The sequence below is a fragment of the Falco cherrug genome, chromosome 2 (assembly GCF_023634085.1).
Source record: "Falco cherrug isolate bFalChe1 chromosome 2, bFalChe1.pri, whole genome shotgun sequence".
NCBI lineage: Eukaryota > Metazoa > Chordata > Aves > Falconiformes > Falconidae > Falco > Falco cherrug.
In genome coordinates this window covers 102,509,942-102,533,384 of record NC_073698.1, presented here as the reverse complement: position 1 = coordinate 102,533,384, position 23,443 = coordinate 102,509,942, and the positions used below count along the sequence as shown (strand labels likewise).

Sequence of the window (23,443 nt, the reverse complement as noted above, 5' to 3'; positions counted from 1 at the left end):
GCTTGCTCCTGGCTTCCCTAGCTAAAGATGATGTAGTTTCCTTCCCTCTCTATACTGAAAGATGCTCTGACTCTGCAGAGAATGTTATCGTTGAACTGTGGACTGAAGTTGTTGTTCTTCCCTTTTTTTCCTCTTTCATACAGACAAAAAAAAAAAAATCCTTCAGATATGATAAAGCTTGCAGCCAAATTTCAAGCTCTTCACTCTGAGCATAGGGACTGAAAATTTTTCCATAAAATGACTGCAAATTAGTCTCCCTCTCAGAAGTGGCTGGACAGTCTCTGTGGAGAAGTTCTGAGTAAATAAATAAAATGAAATGCTTCTCAGGTGACTATTCAGCACAGAACATTTCATCCCAAGTACTTTGGCAAAAGCGCAGGGAACTGCAATAGGGTCATCTTCTGGTAAGTGTCAAGCTACCGGTTTCACCTTTAATTAGACTGCAGCATAACTTCTATACTTTACAGTGATAAATGGGGTGAACTGAGGATATACCGCATTAACCGTGTCTACTTTGTCATATTAAATCAGGGTATTGTTCTAATGCATGACAAGAACTAAGTCACTTGGCAGATTTCAGCTTTTTGAGGAGAGGCTTCCCAAAGTATTTGTGAATCTCTCGTTACTTTTAAATTTTTCAAAAATAATATTTAAAAATCGTGACAAGGAAAGAAGCAGTAAGTAGCAAGTAATTGCCAAAATATGTAATTCTCATTGTCAGTATTTCAGCTTCTAAATCAGCCACCAGTGATAGTGAGGATAGTAGCTGTTTATAGCATTAGGTGTATGGATTCTAGCTGTTCATACCAATTTGCCAGTTAACTTTGTATGCATGCTTACAAACACTGTGAATGCAACTTTCAAAGTTTTATGGAACTAAAATTCATCACAACCTAAAGCTCGCTCCATCCTAACTTTGCCTTTTAAGATATTCTGACCAGACTTAAAACAGATTACAGCATATGACAAACTTCCAGTGACTCTTAAAACTGTTTGCATTTCATTAAAAATAATCAATATTCAAGATGTCACTGCAATCTGTAATCTCTAAATACTGCCTTGCTAAGGTATGCTCTTTTTAGCAGAGAAGTGAGAACAACAAAATACTTGTAGGCCTGTGCCCTTCATCCTTTTGCATCCAAACTGAAGAAGGGACACTCCCCCTCCTACTCGAGAGGTCTTCCCATCACCACCCCTTGCATGCGCGAACATGCTGGCATTATCACATATTGCTCAGGATATTAGGGTGGTTTCTGGCATTTACTTGTGGGGCGTTTCCTTTCATAAGAACAAAAGTGAAAAGGTTACAGGTGATTCTTCAAGTGATCCTGTATGTAAGCATAATTCCAGAGAAAGCTCTGGCCAAAAGCAAAGGCTTAAGAAACACAAATCTTACAAAAAAGGCATTTAGAAACAATGCCAATTTTAGCATAACACCATTTTGTACTACTATGACCTTCAAACCAGGCTATTGAAAAAAGAGAAAAAAAAAAAAAAAGGCTCCCAGCAGCTGTGTAAAATGATGACTGATTGAGAATGGGTTAGTAGATCATCTGATGTTTTCTAGTTAATGAAGCATCTTACTGGTGTTGACAGTTCCCACTGAGTGAAAATGACATAATATAATTTTACCAGCAGGATGGTGTTTAGTTAAGTTATGTTGTAGGAATGCACAAAATGGTAAAAGAAACAGATGGCGAGGAAGCAGGGTTTACCCTCATGCAAGTGAAGAGGAGCTAGCCTTCTTGTAAACTGGTTGCTTCCCAAACAGCAAAAAGACCAACCACCTAACACAGCCCTTCCTCACAGCCTCCCTTCTCCCCCTGAGGTGAGACGAAGTGTGACTACATCAGTAAACTGTTGAAAGCAGCATGAAAGCAACCTGCAGACTTTGGACCCTAGTATATTTTGGAATACCATCTGCAAGGGGATCTTGGCACAGCTCAGTCTGTTTAGATGAAGTGAAGCAAGAAACGAAGCAGTCACCAGCCCCCGGATCCCGGTTCACCTGCACTGTCTGCATTCCTGATAGCGGACCTTGCACTGCACAAGCTTCCCTACTCCAGCAACAACTGAAGGTCAACACTTGTTGTAGCCAACAGGAAATAATACCTGCAATGGCTTCAAAAGAATTCCTACACCTTGTAGGAATGGGGTGTATATTCCTAATAGAAGGTGAGAATACTCCAAAGCAATTATGACAAGTCAGCTAAAACTTACATCCTCTCTAAATATCAGGACACAAAGAGCTCTGCTGGTAAATCAGGAGGGCATCAGAGCTATGTTGGATGTGTGGTGAAGCACACTGAAGTGCAGCTATCTTCTTCCCAGGAGTGCTGGGAAGAAAAACAGAAGTTTGAATACTTTGAATTTTCTTAAAATATGTTGCCAGACAATATGCAGAGATCCTCTGAATGAATAGCATGCAAAAAATATTCTCATTTATTTGCCACTGGTGTCTCAAGCATAGGAATAAACAAAATAGAGTGTCTCTAGTGCATAGCAAGAAAACCCCAGTTTTTGTTAAAACACAAATTGCGGTGGCCCTTCTGGAGAAAAACCTCAATAACCTTGTTTATGGAAATACACAGATCTCTAGTGCTTGAACTGAACAGCATGTCAAAGCACAGCTTTTGCACTGAATTTGACCACAGGACACATGCAAAGTGACACGGCATGCTAAAAAATGCTGCAGGCATCATAATTTGTTTTCTCAGAAAAGCTCAGCTCTGATGAAGCATGTGTTTTTCAGTGAGGTCATGCCTTTCACCTAATTTTCAGTGGAGATGACTGGAGTACAAAAGAAGGTCAAGTGATTTGCCCAAGGTTACTCATTGAGTCCCTGGCTCTCACAGGATCAGGATTCAGGAAGCTCCTGGCTCAACATTCCTTGGTCTAATCACCAGCCCCTACCTTCTGCAGGAGCCTCTCGCTCTCTTCATTGCTAAACAAAGATTGCATGTGGTAGCTTTCTTAAAATAAAACCATTTCTTTCTGCATGTACTGTGTTTTTTAACTTGTGTGAGTACTTGACTCCTTATTAATAACTGCATACTGATATGACTCAGAAATCTTCCTGAAGTCATGAGAATTTTGCAACAACGATGGACCTAAGCAATAACGATTAATAAAGTTGTTTTTTCATTAAAAAGAAGTGCTTTGAATTGCATAAGCTTACAAAAAACCATGCACAGAATATAAAACTGGCTATTCCTCTTTCTTCATACTTGAACTTTCCTTCCAATTTTCTTTTGACTGCTATCCATCACTTATGAAAGAAAAAAGGAAAAAAATAATCACTCTTTAAAATATCCAGCCCAGAGACAGTTTTTAATATTTCTGTCTAAAAAGAGTTCTTCAGACTGAATGAAACAATAGTCTGAAGTGTCGCTTCTTTTCAGGAGCAGACATAAAATAAAGCCACAATCATTCATACACCAGTCCTGCAGACTTTACACAAAACAAACTTCTGCTAAAATGGCTTGTTATAACATACTTGTATGGGAGATCACAGATATATTACCCCCATTTGCAGGCAAGAGTCTGTCCAGGCAATGTGGACTAGGCAATCAGAAACCACCATGGCCACACAGACTCAAATAATCATTAAAAAGATGTGGTCTTGGAGGTCTACACTACATCTGCTATGCTAATTAATGGGGCATGTAGAAGATAAATATTAATTTTAATGAAAAAGTGGGAGATGGTGACACCTATTTCACATCTGTCCAACTCAGCATAACTTGCAAAGAATGTAATTCGTGGCAGCTCATGCTAAATGAATGAACTGTCGGAGAGCAGACAGTGCAAGAATGTAAAAATTGCATTGCCTGCTGCCCATTTATTGGGTAATTCTGCCTTCCTCTCTGTGCTGGAAGTACTTTCTGCACAAAACTACATGATCATATCAGTAGTATTTACCTGCCAAGAAGGAAAGTAATCCCTACTTTCCCCTGCAGTCTGGAAGACTGGGGGTTCAGGCACACACAGATGAAGTGGACTTCTTTTAGAATCATGGAATCATAAAATAATATAGGTTGGAAAAGACCCTTAAGATCATTAAGTCCAACCATAAATCTAACACTGCCAAGTCCACCCCTAAAGCTGTCCCTAAAATAATTTTTGATAATGATTGTTCTGAAACATCAGGCAAAACACAGTTTCATTCCCAATTTTCTTATGGTTGCAGAGATGCTGGTATTTCACTCTATATATTTGGCTTAAAGTTATGATGTTTCAGGATCTGTAGCAGCTTTTCAAAGCATAGCACCTGTTTAATCTAATTCGTTATGAGGTTACGTATACACAAAGATCAGCACAACTCAAGAAAACCTCCTAAAACTCAGGCAATGTTAGTGCTGTGTCTGAGTCGCTTCCTGAAGTCTCTGGTTGGGAACTTGGCCCTCCATCTCCTCACTGCTCTGGCTGAATCGCTTCACAGGCATTGAGGTGGCAAAGATCCCAATCAGATTTAAAAGTACATGACAGATAAAGAAAAGCTCAAGCATATTCAGAACCTGAGGATTCAGTTTTTCTACATCATATCAATTTCCCCCTTCCATCTCTCCACTTTTCCACACAAAACTGTCTCAGCTTCACTAAAAATGGTCTAAGCACTATGTGTGCTGCATGTGGAACAAGTTTAAGTTATATGTAACATTATAAGTTAATTAAAATATTGTTGGGCAAGCCAAGATTTTTTACCCAAAATTTTACCCAACAACCTTTTGTACAGCTGATGTTTGGTTTTAGAAGCATCAGTTAACTTTTCTGCTCCGCTCTTCACCTCTTGTGAAGGCTTAGATTTGACTGCCCATCTTTGCTCTTAACCAAAGGGGGATATATGTTCATGACAGCTTAATTCAACAGCCTTTGGAAGCAGAAGTTTAGATAGAACTTTGAAAAAGGTTCAAAAAGAAGGAATCAAGGAATTTTCCTGATGTATGTAATCAGAGAGGAACTGGACAAGGGTATTCTCTCCCTCTTTTTTGTTAAGAAAGCAAACCTGCCTAATTACGATTACCTGGATACTTGCCTAAACTTCATCTGTCATGAAGGAAACATTAACGCAAAAGTCAGAGAACCTTCACAATTTTTTTTCCTGTGCTTGTGAAATTCTGTGCCCTTGGCAAAGAATCCCCCTTGAAATGAAAGGAAGATTTGTATCTGTCAAGTCTGAAGCTTGTCTTTATCTGCTTTATCTTGACAGCCTTGAAATCAAAGGGCTACATGTTCAGCAGCAGAAAAGAAAAGATGACTGTATTTAGTTAGTTTTGAGTGTATACAAAACCAGCACACGTGGTAAAATATGGAATGAGCATATTTTTGGACTCTTCTATGGACACTGAAAGCAAGACTTCCATTTAAATACCATGCACATCATCCTTGGTTTCGTTTTTTTCTCAAGAAGGGTCAGAATCATAGAGTTTGCTATAATGGTTACATAGGTCAGACACGGTAGACACGGCCCTCTTCCTAGAGAGGCCTACAGCTCAAACACAGGCTCATGCTCTGAATAAATACTTTCAATCCACTGAGAATTCAGCAAAATGGTATTTTGATGTATCTCAGTGAACCACCCAGGCAGGGACCCCAAGAGTGATACCTCACTTCTAAAATGGCTTCTTTACGTACAGTTATGCTTTCTTATACAGCACTACACTTTGCTGACAGGACTCACGACATTTTTGTTTTAAGTGGTGCAAATGCCACCAAATGGCAGCACGCTGAAAGAGATTTGGTATTAAATGCATCATTTTCTAGTTTTAGTTTCTCTACAATTCCTTGACTTTAGGTGTTGCATGGTATAGCTGCGGAGGAAGTTGTGATAACTTCACGTAACTGTAGAAAATGAGGTTCTGAGGAGACCCTGAAAAGCCACCTTGTGCACCCCTCCACCCCAGGGCAGGATCAGTGTCCCCTAAGCCACAGCTGCGTTAGCCAGGTGGCTCCTGTGAACCTCCAGTAATGGAGAACTCACAGCCTCCCCAAGCAATTCATTCCTGCCCTTAACTGTCCTTCTGGTTAGATGATTTTGGCTAATGCTTAAAGTAAATCTCCCTTGCTGCAATTTAAGGCCATTAGCCCTTGTGCTGTCCCAGGTGGACATGGAGAATGATTTATTACGTGAATTTTTGCAATGATTTTTAAAATATATTTGAAGACTGCTTTTATGTCCCCCTTTGGCCTTCCTTTGCTAAAGTCACATGTAAAAGATAAAAGAAAACTAATGAACAGAGGTTTAATTAGTTCCATGTAGCAATTTTAAAGCTATATTCTAAAAATAAAATACTTGGAAAGAACATCAGTGAACCATATTACTCAGGAGGATAGAAGGAGTAAGAGCGTGCCAGCATAGTTGCAAAACAAAGAAATAGGAACTTTGCAAAAGGTCAAATGAACATTACCACTGAGCAAAAAGGCAGCGCCTTCTGTGCGTCTCCTTTAAAAATAATTAAAAAAAAAGTTCTTCAAGACTGATGGAAGAATAAAGATACACTCAATTTAAGTTATTAGACCCATGTAACTGTCACTGGACTAAATGGGAGCTTTGCCTGCTTAAAGACTCCAGGAAGGATGTTTTTGTGTTTAAAGACTAGATTAAAACTCAAGAGACAAGTTTAATCCTTGGCTTTCCTTGAGATTTTGTGATTTTGGGAAATTACCTATTGGTAAAATGAGCAGTAGCGCCACACATTTTCTTTTGAATTCTTCTCATTTAGTTTTTTGTAGATGACAAGCACTTTAGGATGGTAGGCTGCCTGTACTGAAGCACGGAGGACTTCTGACCATGACTGCATCACAAAATGTGACACCAGGCTATTAAACAAGGAATTGTCATGCATTGGATATATCCCATCACAAGAGATGTTAAAGGTAACTTCAAATTGATTGACTGTGTCTGTTGGTGGTGTTGGACCATGCTTATTTTCATGGGATGCACAGGTTAGCTTGTAATTCAACACTGTAAAATCTCCAATCCGAAAGTCCAGAGTATTACAGTGAGAATCTAGAGATCTTTGTTTCTTGATGGTTAGTATAATAAGGGATATATGGAGATGCAATATGGTAGTGCTGACCTATGAAAAACATTAAATAAATACTGAGATAATGAGCAATCATAGGTTCTTTAATGGTTTTCTCCAGATGTCTCTGTGAAGCAGGGAAGCGTATGAAATAAGGAAACATGGTTTTTATACAGACCATAGGCTGATAGTAACAAAGACATGGAGAATGTCTACATACTGTGCCTAGGCTAGCTCAGATATCCCTGCAAAGCTATGGAAGCATAGCTGAAGGAGTTGCTTAGAGTTAAAAAAGACATCTATATGCCACAACATGGAGCTGAACTGATGATTTCAGGCAAGAATCCAGAAGACTATTTTTGCAACAGCAAAGCTAGTGCTGTCCAAACTGATAGCAGCATGTCCTCTGCTAGAAAATAACCATATATGGATCTACTGTTAGTGGCTGGATGTCTTGACAGGCATTTAAAAATAACATTTATGCTATTAGCACTGCTTTCCTTTATTCTGAGGAGAAACTGGATTATCACTTTCAAAGTTACAAGGTTTCCTCCTGTTTTTTGTTGCATTTTCCTGATTTTCTGCATTTGACACTGGAGACAAATTATTCCTGATTTTCCTACAGACATGTAGGACACAAGATTCAGGTCGTACTTCATCAATCTTTGTATATGGATCTCCACCTCTTACTGTCAGCTAATCAGCTGTACTAAGAATTTGGTTGCATCTATTTCTTTCTGTGCTGTCATTTACAGCTCTCATTCATACTCCTCCCCTCATAAACCACTGGTCAAACTCCATCATCTATTTTATCTGAAAGATATAAAATAAACATCTAAAACATAATGTGGTAGAAACCCTGGCAACAGAAGCAGCAGGCTTTATTCCATAGCAGGCTACTTTTTGGCTTCCTATGCACGTATCCAACCTGAGCCCCTAGGCTGTGCATCGTCCTGTTTGGTTGAGCTGCAGTTCCATTTACATTGGTTGCCTTCCAGAGAAAGAATCTGATCCTCAAAAACGCTCTTGGGTCCTTCAGAGAGGAAACAAGAGCATTCAGATCCCCTTGGAAGTCAAAGTGAGGACACACAGCCGTTCTGCGGATCAAGTCAATGGTAATGATGCTGCATCTGCTACCCATGCACGTGCAGCAGGGTTATTTAAAAAACTGCAGACAGTGACTCCTGATTCACTTAGCGGCTCACCTTGCTCTTCCTACTGACAGAAAGGAGCATGTAAGGCTCAGAGCCCTTAGCAGCCCCTCTGTCTTGCAGGGCATCTCCTATGTTGCCAGGTGAATTCCACCAAATAATTAAGCGGCTATAAAATTAAAGCTACACCCTACCCACAGGACAGGGGGAACTTTAAGACTTCTGAATTGTAGGAAGAAATCTGGTCTCCAAATAAAATAAAGCAAGGTTTTCCCCAAAGTGCTTAACTAAAGGGTATCCATGCCACACTTTTATTTTTCATCCTTTTTTGACCTTTAATTTAATTTAAGTATTCAAGCAATTTTAGCTGTGTTTTCTTCTCAACTTCTCCCACTTCAGGCCACACACACAAAAATCATTCTGTGACTTGACACCCCTCCTTTCTTAAAATCTTATGGTGAGTTAAAAAAAAGGGGATGTTATTTTAAACAACTTCAAACTGAAGTTTTTTTGTCCATTAGGGTACTTATTTATTCATTTCAATTCATGCCTTTTTACATTGAAAATTATAGCTTTTACAGATTCCTGTAAATGTCTAAGTATGAAAATGGCTCTTTTTCAAAAATGTGCTTCTAGATCGCCAAAAATAATTTACTTTTGTTCACATTTTCTTTGTGTGGAATTCAAGGTAGTAATATGTATATTTACTGCTCATCCCTGTCTCTATTGATCTGTGTTCTTTCATTTTTAATCTAACTAAACATTTCTTTCTTGTTGATAAAATAGTAGTCGAGACACATTACTCACCTCTTCACACCCCAGATATATGAACACTGGTATCACAAGAAGGTCCCTCATCCGACCTGGCCAACGGGCACTAACCTTCAGCAGTAAGCATCACTTCTGGATGAGAGAAGGTACAAGCAGTCTGTCTAGCAGACTGGCCTTTGAGTGACAGGCTAAGTTTGCAATCACTTGCCCAAGTTCTAGACCAGGTTCATGACGGGGCATTAGCTTCACAGCATCCAGGTCTGATGCCACTAAACTCGTCTGATGTCAGGTTGTATTTGACGTATTGCTATACTTATCTCCAAATGCTCTGAATTAGTGATTTCAGAGGTTTTTTTTTCTTAATTCTATTCTTGTTTATTAAAATAAGATTTATGGTTTGGGGACTCATTCTGCCACAAAATTTTATGTTTTCATGCAAACCATGATCCCTTTCCAGCCACTACTGACTGCATTTTTTTGTAGCACCGTAACAGCAGTAGGGTTAGGATCACTAATCATTGAAGGGTCATGTCACTGATATGTCAGCTGCTTTTTCATACTCAGTGACCTCCAATTGCTGAGCCAGATGTATATATAAGACACACAACTCCTGGGCTCTACCTGCTAGCTACTTGAAAATTGAACTACTGCAATGATACTCCCAGAGCAAACTTTACTTTGGTTTGGCATGATGTACAAGGCAATTCAGCAATTGGCTCACTCTGAAAGTTCTCCCTTCCTTGTTATTTCCTTCTAAAAATGTTTAAAAATTAAAAAAAATAAAAATAAAAATAAAAAATAAAATGTTCTCCACTTTTAAATTGCTGTTCACCTACCAAAGTGAATAGCCCTCATCCTGAATGTATTTCCAGAACACAGCTCACAGAACATTAGTAAATTAAAAATAATCAAGATGGCAGCAGTCTCTCTGAAGGACTTTATCATGACAGATGTAATATCCCAAAATACGAACTTTCTTCTGCCACTAATTCTATCTTAAAGCCTTTTGAAGGGCACATGTACGGCTCCTACATCAAACTGCTGATCTGGGGTGGAAACTGAAACAAAGTCAAACAGTTTTTCTGACCAAACCTTTATCACCTAAATACTATTTAACTTATTTCAGGATTCACGTTAGTACCATATTTTACCATAAAGGTGGGATTTCCATACATTTAGAAAAAGATTAGAATTCTGGTTTTTTCCACAAAAGCCTTCCTCTGCAGGTAAGGTTGTGCCAAGTTTTGCCACAGTAGAGCACGCAAGTAGTTCAAAAAGGTTTTTTTTTTCCACTGTGTATGCACTAAATGCATACGATGGGCTAAATGCTTTCTCAGGAGGGACACAATCACATCTTTGGACAGTAGCAGCAGCCTTTGAATTTTCACTTCAACTACTGCTTAGAAACGACACTGTCAGAAAGGAAACACCTACTGTGTGCCTTCACTTGCCTTCTGATCCCTTATTAGTTAACCCTGAAGTGCATATGTATACAGCCTTAATCCCCAAGTGAGTATCTGGACCAGGGGAAATCTGGAATTAATTGCGAAGTATTTTGGTTACTAATGCAGCTGTTACAAGTGTTTGATTTGGCAAGCGAACAGAAAAGGCACTGCATACCAATTTCGTGAGCCACTGTAAAAGCTGCATGGAGGCCGTCATCTTCAATCACTGCACAGCTGCGCTCAGGAGAGCATATGGTCCCAACGTCTGCCATTCCCAGAGTATCACATGAATGATGCCCACATAAATCCTGCCCAGGAAGGGAAAAAAATTAAAAAATTGTTAAAATAAACTTCTACACCCATAGGTAACAACAGGTTAAAGTCACCAGCCCTTTGCAGACATCAGAACCTAGATAAAAACATCAATATAAGCTTCCATCTAAAGATATCAATGCAGTTTAAAAGCACAATGACCTAATCCCACCCTTGGTAAAGTCTTTTTTTTTAAAGCATTTTCATTGACTTTAGTAGGATTTTAATTTGTTAGTTAAATTTGTATTTCTGCAATCCATACAGAGGCTCAAACTTCCACTGAGTTAGGTACTCAAAATACATGCCATAGAAGCATCTCCTCATTGACAGTAAAAACAGAATATTGTTTTTATTTACAGAAGGTGAATCAGGGCAGAGAGAAATCTTCACCTTTCTTCTTGGTCCTTGAACCAGAGATCATCTTTCTTTTCCAAAGGCAAGTCTTATCCTTGCACTTAAAGAAATGAGATTACTATATATTCAGCCCTGTGTCACATCTGTCAAGTAGTACAATGATTAATAATGTATCACCCAATATACCAAGTATTTAAGCAATTCTCAGCAGTTGCTTAAAGGGTCAGTGATATGACCGTAAAATCCCTTGATTCCTACCTAGTCTTACTAGTGCAACAACTTGATCACATTTCCTACTTGTAGATATAGGGTGTCTCTAAAAACTATGCAGGTAGCATTAGTTTTTTTCTTTCCATTCCGGGATGATAATGATCATGATAATGATGAAGACTGCTTTGGTCAGATGTAGTTTTGATCATCAACAGTAACTTTTCAGAGCTTCTGAAGCAGAGGGAACAATACTAGTCTGAATGTACTTTTTTTTTTTTTTTTTTGGTTGAGAAGAAGTATGTACCATGCTATTTGAAACACTTCAACATTTCATTGTGGTTGAATGAAATTGTCATTTTCAAGGCATGATAGTATTATCAAATGTTATTAGCCAAATGATCAAAGAGTAGCTTTTTCCCCTTCATTTTTAAGACTCTATTCTTCCTTTCAGATCTCCTTTTACAAAGTCCTTCTTTTATGAAGCCTTTCATAATTAATCCATCTGAGTAACAGATATCCTGTGTGGTTTCAGGTCCACAATGTTCACAGATTAGGATAGTTTCTAATTTAGGCAAACTTGAAAATGCACAGGATTCAAATCCCACTGAATTAAAGGAAAACACAGTGACTTCACAGATACTGTGACAGAGCATCTCTTTACAAAAAATAGTGTATTTTTTTCCCCCAAGATGAAATAAAGAAATTTTCAAGCTAAAATTACATAGCAATATTACATATATGGATCAAGAATTTCGGGATTAGTTCTGGCTTCCAGGTGTCTGGGAGTTCTTTTTTGTAAGTGCGCTCCCGATGCTACTTAATGTCAAGATTTAAATGCTGCAGTACCGATAAACTAAACAGCCTCATGAGAAGAGGAGGAATAAAGTTCAAAAGTATTTAAGCTTCCAAATTTTCACAGCTATAAGCCATGGTTTAAAAAGAACTTCCATTCTGTACCAGTGCAAATAATATATAGACAGTTCTGTCCCTAACCCCACTGGCTCCCACCCTTGACATCCAATTATCTCCCCAGACTTCACCTCTGGCTCTGTGACAAGTTACACAATAAGGATGCCCATTTTCAAGTACTTTAAAAGAAATGCATTTTTTTTCCAGTTTTATTTAGGCAAATAAATTTCCTATAATTTTCAGCATCTCTGGACAAACGTTGGAAGAAGCCCTAAGAAAGCTCATGGTATCAAACATCGGGGACGTATTACAAGATACAATCCTTAAACTCCTATTACTTTTGCTTGGGTTAATACCCATTTAGCCCTTTATGCATCACTTCTGAATCTGGCCTTTTCAGTCTAAGGGTACATTTTACATAGAGTAAACTCTGTGTAAATCTAAGTGGTTTACCTACAGCAGCATGAATAACAAAACTCAGAAAAAATGCATGTGCAAACAGTACCAATAAAAATACCTTTTCATGGTGATATAATCAGTCTAAATAAGTAAGTGTAAACTGTATAGGAAGCAAGATACCTTTATATTAGTGCAATTTGAACTGAAACCATACAAGCAGTTGAACTGAAATTCTTATATAAGTACCAAAAAGCACATAAATCAGACAGAAAGCAGCCTACTGGAGGAGGTCTAGATTACTCTCAGGTTGACAGTGCCAATAACAGTATAAAACATTAATTCAGGTCTTGTCTCTGCATGCAGATTCTGTGTCATTTGGTCCTTTCTTGTATTTGGGTGTCATTATCGCACACATACTTACATCAGTACTGCTCCCATTGTGGGCACAGTTCTATCAGCACACAGATGTCTTATGGCAGTGCACGATTTATTTCCATTCGCATACAAAAAGAAGCTAGGCCAGTGATATGGCTATGAAGCTATACCAGCAGACGCAACCAGACCTCACGATTCTCCAGATTCGATGACACAAGTATAATTACAAGAATACAATCTATTTAAGCAGGCAAACCCATAAACTTCCTTAGAGTTACTTCTAATGGGATGTGTGGGGTATGGAAAATTATGACAAGGATGTTAACAGTAGACAGCCCTTCTGACTCTTGGCTGGTTAGTAATCCCACCGTCAATATTTTGAAAGCTATGCACAGGATTGCATTACACCACCTTCATTAGACATCAAAGAAATAGCTACATACATATGCAAGCACTAATAGACATAGCAATGTTTGGTTACTTTTCATATGTTATGTATTACTGACATTGCACCACACTACGTGCCCGGGTTCTCCTCAGAAATCCAGTCACTTCATCAAACCGCTGTTCCTCCATTTCCATCATTTCTCAGAGTATGACACATACCCACACATCTCAGCATCCCACTAGTAACTCTCAAGGCAGTGCTCACTTGCGTAACAGTTGTCTAGGCAAGACAAAGCAGGCTTGTACTTCATGAAATACCTTAACTTTGGGTCAGATAAAATTAGTTTCTTGAAGGGCTGTATTAGTTAAAGGTTGCTCCTAGGAAATCCTACAGCAGAAAATAAGTGATTCTGAAAACTGCTTATCTGTAAAATTAACTAGCTCCAACACCCCACAGACAGCTGGAAAACAGCTGTTTTCAGGTGATATGGGACCAACGATCCCCGTAAAGGAGGGGAGCAACCTCACTGTGGTCAGAAAGCGGTGGACAGTGATACAGTAAAGCCCCACTCCCTTCAGCCAACTCTGCAACCACATCCAGGCTGCCTCCTCAGCAGTCTATGCAAGGTGCCTACTGAGTCCCAGCTGGGAAGTGGTGGAGAAGCCTTGTAAAGGATCTTGGAAACAAGGTCAGGAAATATTTTCTGGCATTAGCTTCTTTGCATGAAGCTGTGGCTGGGGAGGGATGTCTATGGGTTGCCCATCTTCTGCTAGAGCAGGGCATATATTGGCTATGCTTTGAACAGAGAGCATGTACTGAGCTTTCTGGGTTTTGTTGCAGACTTCAGTCCTCAGTGACTGCATGAGGATGCTTTTTTTAAGCTAATGCTGACACTGTCAATAATCACTTAGGCAGATTACTGAAGACTCAGCTCCATTACGTTCTCAACTCACAGTCTCATTTATTCTTTATTTCTCTTGCCTCCGCATGATTTGAACTTCAATGTAGCATCACATAGTATGTATTATATATATAATTGAAGCCTACCAAGTGGCATCTGTAAGACAAATATTCTGAAAAGTTTGCTGTCAGGTTAACTCACCATCCCCTAGCTACATGGTCCTTCCCAACAGCATGGTTTTGAGTGATGTTATTGAAGATCACATCTGTTTACACTTACACTGATGTAAATCTTTATGGCAAAATTGCTTTTGACTTAAATGTCCTGTAGCTGTACTGGCAAGAGATTATTTGTTACCAGAAACAATAGTTACCTTCTTGGTTTTCCCAGGCACTCTTGGAAAACACTCTCAGAGTTTTATGAAGTAGTTTCTGGGAGTACAGTGTAAGTTTTTATTTCCCTTGTAAATATTTTTTTTTTGTTTTTTGGGGGTTTTTTTGGGGTTAAAAACAGGCCCTGATGTAACGCTGCAATCTCAAAAATCTGTGTGGGTCTTCTCAACTTTTCATACTTAGCTAAAACACTAGGAAAGCCAGGACTCATACAATACTTAAAATCAGCTTCCAATTACTATTTCACTCCGATGTATCACATCTATTTAAAAAATTAATTGCTTGCTCAGGTCTGTATACTCATGCAGTTGCCTCCAAATAGTGGCAGAAGCTTTGAAGAATGTTTCTTGATATTTCTGACGAAGGAACGAAGAGTTTGGCCCTTGATCTGCATTACAGTAGTTTCAAAATAGAAGAATGACTAGGAAATGCATTTGCTACGCAGGCGGCAACAGATCTTAAGACTTAAGCTTTGGCAAAGGAATGACTTAGGAAAACTGAGTTGTACATCATACGACTAGTAGTTAATTAGACAGCTTATTAAAGGCCAAGTTTTCTTGGCATTCATATGTACATTAAGAGCAGCTGGCTGTTTGCCATGTATACGTGGCATTGTTGTGAATGAAGATAACCGTTGTGGCACCCTGCTGGAGCAGCTGATTTATTTTACCTGAAATCCTGTGATTTGTGCAGTACACATAAAAACAAGGATCAACTGTTTAGTGAAACCTGATATTAGACCAGAGCCAGTGGACTGGATTCAAACCAGGATTTAAGCACCAATGTGGACAGTTTGGTGGACTGTAAGGGCAGAAGAACAAAACTGGCTCACAGTCCTCTGCTCTTTGAGTTACCTACCCTTCTTAGATAGGCCTTGGAGTCTGTGACCTTATGGGCCCCAAAGTGCCACAGTTCTACAGTCCTGAGCAGCTTAACACTTGGCTTATACTAAAGCTTGATTGGGGTTGAGATGCTCAATGCTTCTCCATCTTTTCCCTGCGGGAAGCAAGCTTACAGACGTTCTCAAATCAGATGTTCAAGAAACCAGCTGGATTAGGCTATCAGGCACAGCTGCACATCACCTTGTTTTAAAGCACAGCTAACAGCTTTTACATCTCTGTGTGTCTGCTTGCTTGCTTTTCTGGTTTCTTGACAACAGCTCATCAGTTAAAGCCTTTGTCCAGCAAGAAGGTGATCCAGCTTCAAATTCCTTTCAGGGAAGAGGATACTCAATAGCATGTTGCTCAGGGGAGTGCACTATGGTCTTCACCAGACCATGTTCTACAGTGAAGGTCTGCACGTGTCCGTGCACGCAGGGAGCTGTGGCTCCTCCTGTGACAGCCCATGTGTGAAAGGTCTCCCTAGCCCAGGCTGCAGTCAGTGCTTATGGCGCTTGGTGAAGGGACCTAATATTTGGTCCCTGTTCCTCAGGCTGCTTCTGTATTTTACAGTGAACAGTCTTGTGGTAAATTACAGAAACAGTCTTCTCTCCATGCTTTGGGAACCCAGAGCGCCTTGCTCTAAGCGGTGCGCTCCAGTCAGCAGCTTCAGGTCACGATTTCTCTCCTTCTCACCATATGAATCTTAAATTACTTGCTAAACAGTGACATAGCTTTGGTCTGAGGGGTGGAAAGTTTCCTTAACACCTGGAACAGCTTACAACCTACCGGTTAAGGACCTCTCCTGGGAGGTGGGCGATACAGACCTAAAATCCCTCAAGCAGAGGAAGGAATTAAATACGGCTTTCTGACTTCCTCCAGCAGAGATCCCACCGCAGCCCTGCACAGGGAGGCTGGGGTCAGGCGGTACTTGGGACCCACACATCCACCCTCCCGCACGCCCCTCTGCAAAGTGGGTGAAAGCTGATTAATGGCACAGCAACGCAGAACGGCACACGCGGAGGAAAGTAAGATTCACCCCAACAGAAAGGATTATGGCTATCATCTGGAAAGGCAAAAGGAGCATGAGACCAAAGTTGACAGACTGCAGAACGTGTAATGGAAGTAGGGGCTAACCGGTGAACAAAGTAATGAGGGCATGGTCTACTTTACCCCTCAGCCGATAGTATGACACAATGACACTTAAAACTATGACACTTTGCAATCCAAAATGGTGGAACGCTGCCCCTGCTGTGAAAACTCCTCTGCCTGAGACACTAGTGGGTCCCACTCATGGGGACGGCCAGGTTTGGGCATCAGGGAGAGGGCCTGGCCATCACTGTGAGGTGAGGAAGGACTCACTGGGATACGGCTTTGTCCTCTGGCCATATTTTGAGAGGATTACTGAAGCCTGGTTGCCTTCCAAGGAAAACCAGAATGGTGAGAACTGTCATACCTACCAAAACAAAAATCACCTATTTTCCTCCAGTAGTTTTAACTTAAAAATTGAGGCTGTCTTCCTTTAAGGTTAATATGATAAATACAAGCCTGAGTTTTGGGCATTTGAATCTCAAATGTACAGAGCTGTCTTTCTGATTTCTAAATAAGGTGAAATTTAAGAAAACCCAATATATGTGTGGTGTCTTGTTGGGCTCAGTTTAGCACATGCATGCTATACTTGCTGGCTTCAGAAACTACCTCCTCACCAGACTGGATATTTAAGCATGTTCTTATTCTTCCTCTGTATGGTACAGGGACCCTAGAAACTTATCATCCAAGGACACTGCAACAGAGTATTAGAAATACTATTACAAATAGAAATCCTAAACTGTATCAAGCTTTTATGTTCTGAATGGACAGATTAACAATTTTTTTTTTCCCCTAAAGCACAGAAAGAAAATACAGCAGCATTACACAAACCAAAGATTAATTAAAAATACTGACAAAATGCACATAAAGCATTTGGACTTCACATGGGGAGGGGAAGGGCAAAGTTTCAGTTATGAAACTGGTGACTTGTGAATAAGGAAAAACGTAGGATGTAAGTTGCCTAACCTCTGTGAGGAAACGCCACACCATCTCTGTAGAGTAGTATGAATCACGCTACTTCTCCTGCACAAATTATGTCCCACTTTATTTTCCCCAGGGACATTATCTAAATGTATTAGATTTGCAACAAAACTGGTGACAACTCTGAAACTGATAGATACATCACATTGTAATTTCTTCAGACTAATAATACTAAACATTAGTGAAATATATGCTATTAACCATTGGTGGAGTGATCTGTTTTATTAATGTGGAATAACAATTGTAGGAAGATGATAATGCAGAAAGAAAAAAAAGAAGAAAGAAGAAGAGCCAAAGAAAGCACGTGTGCCATGCAATGAAATTATCATCTATAGAGCTAAGATAATCTAAAGCTTCCTGTTTTATTTCAACAGCACTGTCAGATTGACAGTCAAACTAAATCACACACATGAGACCCATATAATTACTGTGTAGAAAAAGGCAGGCCAGCGGCCTTTGGCTCTAGCAGGAACTTTTTGCTACAGGCAGGCATGATGGTACTATCATAGATTATGCTAACAAGCACTTAGGAAAGTATTTTTCCTTGTTCTTGTTGCCTGTATCTGCTGTGAGAAACATCTATTTTAATTTTCATATGATTCAGAACTGGAGGGGAAGGAAAGTAAGAGAACTGGATTTTGTCCAAATGCATTCAATAGTTAACTTGAAATTTAACTAAGGGTCACTAACGAAAAAGATTGGATGAATTCTAGAGGATAATTGCAGAGCAGGCTAGACCTTGGAAAAGAACAGTTTGAGTTCAAGTGCAGTTTGCAAGTCACATCATGTATGTTTTTCTACTGTGATAAATAACATGGCAAGTATTTTGTTGCACCCATAAAAACCTGAAGACTGAAGATAATCCACTTCCAGCTTCCGAGAACTGTTCATAATAAAAAGGCCTGAAACGGACAAAATTCTAAATTTACTGTTGACTTCACTTCCATTGAGAACAAAGTGAGCTGATCGCCAGAGGAAGAGGGGCTTTACAAGCTCTTTCTCCTCTCCACCACACAGCCGCTTCTCTAGATGGGGCAGAGGACTCACCTGGCCACCAGATGATCAAATCCTTGCATCACCATATTCCACAGAGGATGCTCTGAGGATGCATGCAGCCCAAAAATTTACAGCTGCTGTCAAGGACTCAACTTGAAGAGCAGGGGACCCATGTATTTTCTAAGGCTGTTACGGCCAAGAGCCACCTATAAATCCTATGAAAGCTCTCATTTATTAGAAAATGTTCACCATTTGGTACTGACAAGTCAGACCTCTGTCAGGCTTGATACTGGCCATCATGGATCAAAACAAGAGATTGAGACCACTGGGAAAATATACTTCTCCTTACTAGATTTTGGGAATTCAAATAATCACTCTGGGACCCAGCTAAGTTTCTGCAATATTTAGGGATAGATAAGTTCTGCGTCCACTGAAGGTTTTCACAATCTCCTACACAGGTGATAATAATGACCCAACACGTTACTGTAGTTTTCATTGCAGTTACAAGGTAAACATAGGATTCACCGGAGCTAATGGACAGCTACGTGGTCCTTGCCGCCACTAATAAGCAATACAGAGCCTTAAAATAGCTTTAACATATTGCCTGTATCACCCAAAACTGAACTCATGTTCGTATTTATTTACTATTTGCTGTGCTCTGCAGCAAGATTGCTTTAAAGCCCTTATCAAATTAAATACAGGTTATGACTGAAAGTGAGTTGATGTTTTAATCCAGAATCAGTAAATCTCCTTCTAAAAATCTTTTTGCATGGGAAGTACTTCCTAGTATGAATGAAGATGATGATAGTAACTTAAACTGCCAGCACTAATTTTATAATAAGGGAGAGCTGCCAGCACACTTGTAGTCCATCAATTGTTTTTAATTTATCTTTCAACAGGTAATGGCAACAGAAGAGGAGGAAGTGATGGTGCTGAATTCTGACAGGACTCTTCCTTTATAAAGAACTCAAGGAAAGCTACTATCTTTTCAGGGAGCCTTTTTTTGGTGTCAGAAATAACATCCAAGTGAATGTCACTTCAGAACAAAGATAATTATTATATTAGAGACTTGTATGGCAACAGGCATGCATAATTTAGATTCTAACTACACATAAACAGTTACATACAGCTGAGGACTTGCGTTTAGCTGACAAATGATTTGCAAATATTTTTCTGTTGACGCAGAGACACAAAGTTCAAGGTGGCCTCAGTTAGTAAACAAAGATGGAAAATTTACCTCACACATTTACCCCATGCCTAAAACCCAAGCCATTTAGAAGAAGACATCTGGATGTTCAAAAATTAGCATGACGATATTCAGAGCCCATCAAAACATGCAGCCATGGCTTGGCGTCTAGTAGCTAAGCAACGTACTTTATACATTCAAAACATAGTTGTAAAATGTGGATCCTCCTGCCAATTGCTGACACTTCCATTGAAAAGCTAAACTGGAAAAAATCTCTCTTTAGTTCAAAGTGGGGTTGTTTTCTCTGGGAAACATCTCTACTGCTTTTTCATCCTTTAACCCTTTTTGAGTTTACATTCCAAGAGGAGCAAATAGATTCATGTTGACATTTTGAGTGTAAGCATATAAAAATCGTGTGGACTCACACATACTCCCTGCAAAGAACATCATGAACACATGTAGCAAGAAACTACAGCCTTGTTCTTACTGAGTCAAATACTGACATGTAATGCCAAACAATGTGCGTGTGCACACAGCAAACCATTAAAGCAGATTAAGTTATACTGAATTGCACTGCAGAGCTAATCCTATAGTTAAACCTGTTAAAATGTAAACCAAGAAAACGGAAGCCTGTGCTTTTTTCTTGCAAAGCATTTGCATGCCTAAGTAACAGTGCAAGCAATATCTGCATTGTAATAGTGGAAGGAGACCACAGGAACGGTGACATTTTGTTTAGTTATGTACTACTTACATGCAAAAGACGTAACTCTATGCATGAAAGATGCATTGCTCATGAGTCTTTGAAAGTAGATTACTGATTAGCAGAACACTCTTATTCTGGCAGGAGGGCATCCATGCAAAGAATTACAGACAAGCATCTGTAAAGCAAATGCACTTTAAATTCACATCCTATCTCAATCCAAATTAACTTAATAATTGATGTTAAAATTCACAGTCTGCCACCCTAAGAGTTTCTGAGTTGTAATAAATCCCAGGGAAATAAATGGGAATACTGGCGGAGAAAAACAAACTTTAGCGAAAAGTGATGGATTCTGGCCCCAGCTTAAATAATAAGCTGTTCAAAAGGATGTTTACAGCAAAAAGGAAGAAGAGCATTCTGACCCAGCCTAGCTAGCCTGTTTTCATTCAGATTATCGCGATAACAAAATGAAAGCTTGCAAATTAGACTGACGGACTTTAAACTGCTAAAAAAGGCTCCTGCTGTACAAGTGATGCCTGACTGACACAGAACCTAATGTTTCAACTATTTACAGCTATAAAAGCAAGCCAGGCGCTTTTTTTCCCCCCTTCTGGAGCAACTCCTTCCACAAACCATCCAAAGCATCCTTTTTGGCTGGCTCCTATGATGTAGAAAAGCAGGAGAACTCAAATGAACGGAAAGTCATGCAGCTATTTTTTTCGTACTTGGGGAAGGGAAAAAAAGAAAACACCAAACCCAAACCACTAAAGGGATATTCTTACAGAAGAACTTCACTGCATAAACTCTGCCACATGTCTACTAGAGCAATGTCCCTTAACGACCTCTGGCAATGCAATTAATTAACCAACTGGGCAGGGAGCAAGGCACAGTTCTGCATGGGTAATACTAGCCAGATCTGACCCACAGTTGATCAGGACACCTATTTTTCATTTGGGGAATGAGAAAGAGACTGAACCCCTTAGTACCAGCCCAAATCAGTCAACTTCTGCAGCTCTGTTTACCTGCGGTTTGCATTTATGTCCTACCCTTGAACCACAAGTGCTGCTGGCTTCCAGTGTGGCAGAGCTATTCTTGCTGGAAATAGCATCTCAACGCACTCAACATGGAAGTTGTGTGTACTTTTAAGGTGTTATCCACCATTTTCACTATCAGGTTTGTTTGGGGACTGATTAAGGCTAAAGAGTGCTATCAGCCCTTTTTGCCTGGACCACCCTTGCAGAGAGAGAGGGGCTGTGTGTGAAAGACCTCAATGCGAAAGCCAGAACAACGTCACTTCTCAAGCACAGACACATCAGGCAGCCTCAGACGAGTCCCCCAACCAGGCAAATTACCACCTCTCCACCTTGGCAGGAGTCCCAGCACTGCACTGGCACAAATGACAGTGAACCCATAGTGGGGATGACCTTGCAGGGGAGGGGGCACACACACAACTGCATACCCCATTTGTTGGGTTTTCAATCCCTTTTCCATCCCTGGCAGCTGTGCACATGGGTGCTGGTCCCCGAGACGCCATGCAAACCAACAGAAAGGCCAAAGGTGTGAGTGGGGAGGCAACCGCCGGGCAACACAAGGCAACGTGGCTGCAGGGCCACCAGGCCGGCTTGCCGCAGCCCAACCACCCCGCGAGACATCGTTCGAGGGACACCAAGTTGCTGTCAGCTGTGGTGATGCCTACCTCGCGGGTGAAGAGGATGGCGGCATCGTAGTGCTCGTCATGGTCGTCGTCGAGGCGGTTGTGCTGGTGCTGCCACTTGCAGAAGTTCTTGAGAGTGGTGGCGGCATTCCTGTTGACCTCCAGCCCCTTCTCCTTCTCGCCCAGGGCCACCACCTTCACCACGGCCAGCCGGACGTGGTTCTCCAGGCTGGCGTGGGCGTAGAGCCGGGAGGCGATGGAGGCCAGGGTGAGCAGGTAGTGCTGCAGCCCCTTCCCGTACTTGCGCACCATGGAGGCGTCGGCCACCAACAGCAGCTCCACCTGCCGGGCCCGGGAGACGGAGCGACGCCGCCGCCGCCGCCGGCCGTCCCCCGCCGCCGCCCCGGCCGGGTCGCGGGTCTCGCAGCTGGTGCGGGCCGGCACCGTCTCGAAGCTGAAGCGGTCCCTGAAGAAGAGGTGCGGGGCGCGGGCCGGGCCCTCCCCGTAGATCCGCGGCCCGGCCGCCTCCCCGCCCCGCCGCGCCGGCCTGACGGTGTAGCGGGAGCGGCCCACGGCGAAGAAGCCGTCGAGGCCGCCGCAGAGGTTGAAGACGGCCAGGGAGCGCGGGCTGCCGTCCACCGTGCCGCGGTAGTAGCAGCGCGGCGGCCCCCCGGCCCGCGGCGCCCGCGCCCCCACCGCCTCGTCGCGCTCCAGGTCGAGGAGGAAGCGCTGCCCCCCGGCGTACAGGACGTAGCCCGCCTTGCCGCCCCCCGCGTAGGTCGGGTCGAGGCGCCGCACGACGCCGCCGGCCCCGCGGGGCGGCGGGGGGCGGCGGGGCGGCCCGGGGGGAGGGCCGGGCCGGGGCCGGGGCGGCGGGGCGGCGGCGGGGGGTGGCGGCGCTCCGTCGTCGGCAGGTGCCGGCGGCTGGGCCAGAGCGAGGTGCAGCCCGGCGGCCAGCAGCAGGGAGAGCAGCTTCGGGAGCATGCCTGCCTGGCCGGCGGGAGCGGCCGCAGCGGCGGTGATAATTAATAGTAGTAATAATAACAACAGGAGTTGGGGAGGGAGGTGGAAGGAGCCGGTCGGCGGAGTGCAGCAACGTAGTTAAGGGAAGGAGAGAAGGGGGAAGGGTGGGGGGGGAAGGGGAAAAAAAGAAAAAGAAGAAAAGTTCTCTCTCCCAAACTCGAGTCAAGTGTGAGTGGGAGCGAAAAAAATGTCAACAAAAGCCGGTCGCGTGTGAACTTTGTGTTTCTCTGCAGGGAAGAGCCGGGAGCACATGGAAGGAGAGAGAGAGAGGCAAAAAAAATCCCAAATCACTGCTGCTGGGGAG

At 41.7% G+C, this 23,443-nt stretch overlaps 1 protein-coding gene across 2 annotated transcripts in view; it reads right to left on the bottom strand.

Annotated features, from left to right (window-relative positions):
- ADAMTS5 (ADAM metallopeptidase with thrombospondin type 1 motif 5) overlaps positions 1–23,238 on the bottom strand; it is a 46,849-nt gene extending 23,611 nt beyond the window's left edge. For both annotated transcript variants that reach the window (XM_027805046.2, XM_055701586.1), the window contains exons 1-2: positions 22,159–23,238; positions 10,568–10,700 (exon numbers count right to left, since the gene is read on the bottom strand). In XM_027805046.2, the coding sequence (XP_027660847.2) occupies positions 10,568–10,700; positions 22,159–23,100 (1,075 nt within the window). In that variant the 5' untranslated portion in view covers positions 23,101–23,238. The remainder of the gene's footprint in view (positions 1–10,567; positions 10,701–22,158) is intronic.
- Between the last annotated feature and the right edge of the window lie 205 nt (positions 23,239–23,443).